The following is a 7,551-nucleotide window of genomic DNA, read 5'->3' as shown; positions in this document are numbered from 1 at the left end:
TGTGCCATGCAGCTGGCAGCAGTGCCTGGGGACACAAACGTGCCCGCAGAACACGGTGCCGCCGGTGGGCAGGGCCCAGCGAGCTGCGGGGGCCGGGACCGTGCGGAGCCGGGACTCGAACCCGCGTCCTTGGGGGCTGTGTGTAACTGCGCGTGTGTAAGTGCGGGCCGCTGCCGGCAGGGGGCGCTGCCGCGGGGCCGCGCGGCGCGCGCGCCTTTGTTGCCGTTGGCGCCTCTTCCTGCGCCGGGCGGCGGCGGCGGCGCGCGCGGGCGGGGGCGGGAGCGCGAGCGCGGCGGGGCCGGGAACGGCGGCGGCACCGGGAGCGGCGGCACCGGGAGCGCAAGCGCGGCTCGGGCTCGGGCGGAGCGGAGCGGCGGGAGCATGGAGATGGAGAGGCGCTTGACGCTGGAGCTGCGCAACAAGAAGCCGAGCGAGGTGCGGCGGGGGAGCGCGGGGCGGCACGTGCTGCGGGCGGGATGAGGGGTGGCGGCGGCGGCGGGAGGGGGGAGGTTTGGCTGATGGCGGAGCGGCCCGCGGGGGTCCCGCACGGCGGGGACCGGGCGGGTTTGGCGGGGTGGGCACGGGGCGGTTGTGGCGGGAGCGCTCCCGCCCGGCCCGCAGCCCCGGCATGGCGGCGCGCACGTGCGCGGCGGGGCCCGCCCGCACCGGGGCCGCGCTGAGGCGGCGGTGGCGGCGGTGGGGCCCGGTGTGGCCCGTGGAGGGGCAGCGGGGAGCAGCGCGGCGGGCAGCGGGCCGGGTCAGGCCCCGCCGCGCCGCAGCCAGCGGGCCCGGGGAACGGGGCGGCCCCGCGCGGCCATGGCGGCTCGGCCATGTTAGCGGGGCCCCGCCGGGCCCGGAGCGGCTCCCGCGGGCTCCTCCGGCCGGGAAGGGCTCGGGGGCTGCGGGGATGGACCTTTGGGTGCCGCCGGGGCCGCCCGTTCCCCTCCGCTGGCGGCCGCGGGCCGGGCCCAGCGCTCCTCACCCGCCCCGGGGCCGCCTCAGCCCCGGGTCCTCTTCTCCGGCCGCCCCTTCCCGGATCTTCCCCTTTCCCCCGGGTCTCCCCTGATCTCTCTTTTCCCTCGGTCTCCCCCCTCACTTTTCCCTGGATCTCCCCGCTCTCTTTTCCCCGGATCTCCACGATCCCTGTTCCCTGGATCTCCCTTTTCCCCGGATCTCCCTTTTTCCCGGATCTCCTCTCTCCCTTTTCCCTGGATGTCCCCGTTCCCCTTTCCCTGGATCTCTCATTTTCCTGGATCTCTCTTACCCCCGTATGTGCCTTTCCCCCAGATCTCCCCGTTCCCCTTACCCCTGAATCTCCCCTTTTTCCTGCATCTCCCCGTTCCCTATTCCCTGGTTCTCCCCGTTCCCCTTTCCGTGGATCTCCCCTTTCCGCCGGCTCTCTCCCCTGGATCTCCCCGTTCCCTATTCCCCGGATCTCCCCGCTCTCTTTTCCCTGGATCTCCCTGTTCCCCTTTTCCATGGATCTCCCTGTTCCCCTTTTCCCTGGATCTCCCCATCCCCTGTTCCATGGATCTCCCCTTTTCCCTGGATCTCCCATTTTCCCCGGCTCTCCCCGTTCCCCTTTCCCCGTCTCTCCCCTTTTGCCGGTCCGCCCCGCCGGGCCGTGCCGGTCCCTCCCTGGCCCCGGGGACACTCGGTGGTGTCGTGGCAGCTGCGGGGCCGTGGCACCGAGCACGGGGGGGAACGGGCGGCGAGCGGGGCTTTGGGTGGGGATTAAAGCGGCTCCGTGCAGGGCCGGGGGATTTGCAGAGCGGAGCGGCTGGGCATGAGGAGCTGCTGCCCATGGAGGGACGGCAGGAGCTGCAGAGCCAGCGGGGTCAGGGCTGGCTGTCCCTGCGTGTCCCGGGACATCAGAAGGGCCCAGCCTGGGGTAAAGCTGGGCTTGGCTGGGTTAGGCTCTGCTGTGGCTGTCCCTGGATCCCTGCAAGTGCCCAATCCCTGGACAGGGCTTGGAGCAGCCTGGGACAGTGGAAGGTGTCCCTACCATGGCAGTGGACGGGCTTTGATGTCCCTTCCAACCCCAACCATTCCATGATAACCTGGTGGAGTTCAGGCTCACATCTGTGCCCACACCTGCCAGCAGCAGCCACCCAGCCCTGCCCTTTGCCACCTTCACCCCCACCACGGTGACAGTCCCACTTTGGTTGGAGCACATCAGCTTTCTGATGTGTCGGGGAGCAAAAACAAACTCTGCTCCAAAACTTCTGAGAGCCTCACCTCAAACCTCCAAACAGCGATGCCACCTGAGGAGTTTGGGGTGATAATTCATTGTGAGCTTGTGCTGTGCAGGTGGCAGAGATGGCCCTCAGCCCCAGAGTGTTTAAAATGATTTTGGGAGCTGGCTGGTGTGAGCAGGAGAGGGAAAATGGGAGCGCTGCGAAGGAGGGATTTGGAGAGCGCCACGAGCCTTCTGGCCAAGGCTGATTTTTGCATCTTGCTGTCAAGAATGTGTGGGGTGAAAGCAGGTTTTGGGAGTGGTTTGTGAGAGCTGGGGCTGTGTCTGGTGTTTCCCCCCAGGTGTTTGGGGACAGCAGCTTTGTGCTGGTGCTTGGTGGTCCTGGTGGCATGGGGGGGTTGATTCCTTCATATGCTGAATTCCTGGAGGTTCCTGGAAGTGGAATCCATGCTGGGCACAATGTTTGGTGCCATCAGTGGTCTTGTGTCAGCAGCCTGAGGCTGAGCTCATGTGCTGAGCCCTGCCCAGGCACCTGTGCCACCTCACTGTCACTGTCACAGCGAGGTCAGTCCTGTGGGGACAGGCACCCCAGGGGTGTAGGGGACAAAGTGGGAGGTGACAAACCCAGCTGACCTGGTTTGGCTCCTCGTTAGCAGAGCCTGAAGCTGACTCTGAAAGCTTTATTGATGTGCAGGGAGCTTTGGGATGTGACCTCGTGGTTCCAAACCCCTGGAGGTGGGGACTTGGTGGGGACAGCAGCAGTGTGTTGGTGCTTAGAGGCTGAAACCCCAGCCACGGTGAGGGACTGTCACCAGAAGTTAATTGGTTTTAAGGCTCTAAATTTGATTTTAAGGTCTTAAATTTGGTGTTAAGTTATTAAAATTAAGTGAGGAGGACCTGGAGGCACAGTGCTCTGTGCTCTTGTGCTCTGGGTGTGTTGGTGGTGTCACCTCGAGGCCCGGGGGACGGTGGTGACAGCTCTGGGTGTCCCTGTGCAGGTGAAGGAGCTGGTCCTGGACAACTGTCGCTCAGAGGATGGCAAGGTGGTCGGCCTCTCCTCAGACTTTGAGAACCTGGAGTTCCTCAGCATGATCAACATCAACCTGCTGTCCGTGTCCAACCTCCCCAAACTCAACAAGCTCCGCAAGGTGAGTCAGGACTCTGCTGCCATCCCCAGCAGCCCTTGGCCTTGTGCTGCCCCCTTTCTGTATTTGCCAGAAAATATCTTGAATTTTGCTTCTTGTGTGCTGAACAAGTGAGAGGGGTTGGTTTTGATGTACAACAAAACCCTCCTGAGCTCTTCAGGTGTTTAGTGCCCTTCCTGTCGTGCTTTTCTGCTCTTGTGCTGCTGTCAGAAGCTTCGTGGCATCATAAATATTTTGGATTTTGGAGCATTTATTTGCATGGGGGTGGCTGGTAGTGCTGTGCCCCTGCAAAAAAGAGTTTTTAAGGGCAGACTTGACCTGCTACTCTGTGAGCTGAAATTTAGGTGCTCGTTGCAGTTCTCAGAGCAATTTCCTTCCCTGTGTCACGAGCTGAAACACTTGGTGACCATGTGATATTCCCTCCCTTCAGCTGGAGCTGAGTGATAATAGGATTTCTGGTGGCCTTGAAGTTCTAGCAGAGAAAACTCCCAACCTGACACACTTGAACCTAAGTGGCAACAAGATCAAAGACATCAATACCCTGGAGCCCTTGGTGAGTGGAGGCTGTGCTGGAATGCCAGGGATGAATTTTCCTTTGGGGATTGGGTCTGTGCAGCAGGAATCCAACGTCTTGGTAACTGTTCCAACAGCACTTCGTGGTTCTCATGGGAACAGATTTGATCCCAGTTTGAGGCTGGGCCAGTAGTTAATGGCTCCTCAGTCTGGAAAAGCAGCAGCCAGTTGCTAAAAGAAGCGTGAAATGGGGCTGGATGAGTAAAACTGTGGATGCTCAGTGCCCAGCTGAGAAGGGACCGGGAGAGGGTCGGAGGCAGTTGGAGGTAGGTGGCACCTGGGGTGTCATGGAATGAGGGAGCTGGGCAGCACTGAGGGCATCTGTCCCATCAGCCTGAAGGTTCCCATTCCCACAGTGAGGCTGGAAAAGGCCTCTGAGCTGCCCCAGGAGTGCTGAGAGGGACAGGTCTGACACAGGGCTTGTGTCTCACTGGCTGTTTTGCCCATCCATTCCCTCCAGAAGGAATTTGGGGTTGTTTTGCTCCTCCTTCCCTTGGCGTGGTGCCCGCTGTGGTGGCCTGAGCTGGGCTGTGCCAAGGCTGCAGCTCTCCCTGAGCTCTGCCTGATCTCTTGAGCAGGATGAGTCCAGCTCAGCTGCTCCTGAGCTTGCTGGGCCTGCTCAGACACAAGAAAGATTTGCAAATACACAGAGAGTTTGTTCCAGAAAGGGAAGCCAGGACAGAGGAGCTGGACAGAAATTTCCGTGCCCACAAAGAGAGGAGCAGTGACTCCTCTCCACCTGAGGAACATTTGGGGCAGAACCACTCTGTGCTGGACCTGGGCAGTGCCCCAACCACCTTGCCTTGCTTTCCTGATCTTCAGGCAGCACTGTAAACAACCCGAACCAATTGATTTTTGCAGAAAAAGTTGCCAAACCTCCACAGTCTGGACCTGTTCAACTGTGAGGTGACGATGCTCATCAACTACCGCGAGAGCGTCTTCGCCCTCCTGCCCCAGCTCACCTACCTGGATGGATTTGATGCTGACGAGCAGGAAGCCCCTGACTCAGACCCTGAGGCAGATGGGGATGCACTGGAAGATGATTATGAGAATGGGGAAGGTGAGGGTTTTTTTCTGCTCCTGGTTTTTCTGCTTGGTAACGACCCCTTTTGCACTTTGGGGTGGGTTCCCCCACTGGAGGAGGGGCTCTGGGGGTCCCTCACCTCTTCTTCCTCCCCTATCACACTCCTGGGTGGCACTGAGGGGTGAGGGGGGCCTGGGTTTGGGAACTGGGGCACTTCCCTCCCTCCCTCCCCCTTTTTGGTAGAAGGTGAGGAAGAGGAGGACGATGAGGAGGAAGACGATTTGGATGAAGAAGTCATTGATGACGAGGAAGATGAAGATGACGATCTGGAAGGTGAAGAGGAGGAGGATGGAGTAGATGATGAGGTGAGGCTGTCAGCAGTCACGCGTGTGTCCCTTGTGTGGTGACCCGGGTGTCACAGGAGCCTCTGTGGGGCAGATCTGAGGGGTTTGCCATCCACTCTGGGCTGCTGAGGGTCACAAACTGCAGAGAGTTTCCAGTTCAGCCTTGGCCTGGCCCTTCCATGGCTCTGAGTGATGGATCCACGCAGCTCCATCCATGGCATGTGAGGAGCTCTTGGAGCTCCAACACCTTCTTCTCCACCCTCATGGGTGGTAGAGGGGAGCAGGACTTTGATTACTGCTCATGGAATTGTGGTTCTTGCTACAAACCCTCTTGTTCTCACTCCAGGAGGAAGATGAGGAGGAGGATGGTGAGGAGGATGAAGAAGATGAAGCTGAGGAGGGTGAGTTGAGTACTGACAATTCAATTTTTTGCAGAGCTCCCTCAACAGTCAAGTATTTGGTGTTTTGGAGCTCCCTCAGCCTCAGTGCTGTTGTTGCTGCAGCTTTTCTCCCCGAGCTGGTGCTGAGCAGTGTCATCAGCCAGGGTCACACAGGGAGGGAAGGGATGAAATTCCAGCCATGCTGGGTAATTCTGGGAAATGTGAGAGGTCAGCTGCTCAGAAAAGCAGTTCTGGGAACTGATGGGCTGTGCAGGAGCAGGGCTTCTGTCCCAGGAGGGGCTGAGGGAATCTGCTGGGGGCCAGTTCCCCTCTCAGATCTGAGCTTGGGGCCAGGCTCCTCTGGCTGTACAAACAAACAGCCAGATAAAAGCTGGCAGAATATTGTGGCTGGTATGAATTCAAGTGATCTTGAATTGTTAAGGTTGGGAAATCCCTCTAATACTGAGTCCAGCACCACCATGTTCAGCTCTGACCCCTGTCCCCAAGTGCCACATCCACATTTTTTTGCCTGGGCAGCCTGTGCCAATGCCTGACCTCCTTCTCCTTGAAGGAATTTTCCCCAATATCCCATTTAAACCTCACCTGCTGCAACTTGAGGCCATTTCCTCTTACCCTGTCACTTGTTACCTGGGACAAGACTGGCTGTCCCCTCCTGTCAGGAGCTGTGCAGAGCCACAAGGTCCCCCTGAGCCTCCTTTTCTCCAGGCTGAGCCCCTTCCCAGCTCCCTCAGCCTCTCCTGGGGCTCCACACCCTTCCCCAGCCCCATTCCTGTCTCTGGACATGCTCCAGCTTCTCAATGTCCTTCTTGGAGTGAGGACCCCAAAACTGCCCCAGGATTTGAGGCCTCAGCAGTCCCTGAGCTGTGATTTTGAGGGTGCTCAACAAAAAAAAAAAAAAAAAAAAATAAAAATCCCATTTTCAGCTGTTTTCAGAATACTTGGAGGGCAGAGAAAGTTGTTGGTGTCTCCTGTCAGCCCAGTCAGGCTTTTGCAGGAGGGGCAGGGCAGGGTGGATCTGCCCCCAAATGGTGCCAGTCTATCCATTGGATCTGCTGGCAAATGGTGCCAGTCTGTCCAATGGATCTGTCCCCAAATGGTGCCAGTCTGTCCAATGGATCTGGTGCCAGTGTGTCCAGTGGTTCTGCCCCCAAATGGTGCCAGTCTGTCCAGTGGATCTGTTCCCAAATGGTGCCAGTCTGTGCCATGGATCTGTTCCCAAATGGTGCCAGTCTGTCCAGTGGATCTGTTCCCAAATGGTGCCAGTCTGTCCAGTGGATCTGCTCCCAAATGGTGCCAGTCTGTGCCATGGATCTGCTGGCAAATGGTGCCAGTCTGTGCCATGGTTCTGCCCCCAAATGGTGCCAGTCTGTCCAGTGGATCTGCTCCCAAATGTGCCAGTCTGTCCAGTGGATCTGTCCCCAAATGGTGCCAGTCTGTCCAGTGGATCTGCCCCCAAATGTGCCAGTCTGTCCAGTGGATCTGCCCCCAAATGTGCCAGTCTGTGCCATGGATCTGCCCCCAAATGTGCCAGTCTGTCCAGTGGATCTGTGCCATTCTGTCCCCTGCCAGCTCAGCTGCTGTCCCTGGGCTGGGCTGGAGAGTGAATCCCCCCTCTCTTTGCAGACCACCCGTGTGGGCAGAAGAGAAAACGAAGTCTAGAGGATGAAGGAGAGGAAGATGCAGAGGACGAAGAGGATGATGAGGATGACTGATCCCAGCGAGCCAATCAGTTTTACAGACTCTGACTGTGCTTGTCTTAACCTCCCCGTTGTGTCTGTGTGAGACTGTAAATCCCTGTCTCCCACTCCTCCTCCTCCCCCTTTGTAATGGCTGCAGCGTCCACAATATATTTTTTTAAGATTTAGAA

At 58.7% G+C, this 7,551-nt stretch overlaps 1 protein-coding gene across 2 annotated transcripts; it reads left to right on the top strand.

The window, feature by feature from the left end:
- The first annotated feature begins 319 nt into the window (after positions 1 to 319).
- LOC134420676 (acidic leucine-rich nuclear phosphoprotein 32 family member B) lies at positions 320 to 7,551 on the top strand. Of its 2 annotated transcripts, none has more exons than XM_063160927.1 (7): positions 320 to 435; positions 3,196 to 3,345; positions 3,773 to 3,895; positions 4,777 to 4,975; positions 5,186 to 5,304; positions 5,630 to 5,684; positions 7,308 to 7,551. In XM_063160927.1, exons 1-7 carry the CDS (start codon positions 382 to 384, stop codon positions 7,394 to 7,396), a joined length of 789 nt encoding a protein of 262 aa, XP_063016997.1. In that variant the 5' UTR covers positions 320 to 381; the 3' UTR covers positions 7,397 to 7,551. The 2 variants fall into 2 exon arrangements, with proteins under 2 accessions (XP_063016997.1, XP_063016996.1); XM_063160926.1 differs by having other exon boundaries at positions 5,183 to 5,304.

Source organism: Melospiza melodia, chromosome 7 (genome assembly GCF_035770615.1).
Source record: "Melospiza melodia melodia isolate bMelMel2 chromosome 7, bMelMel2.pri, whole genome shotgun sequence".
NCBI lineage: Eukaryota > Metazoa > Chordata > Aves > Passeriformes > Passerellidae > Melospiza > Melospiza melodia.
Note: the sequence above shows the minus strand (reverse complement) of the source record. Positions and strands in the feature narration are given on the sequence as shown.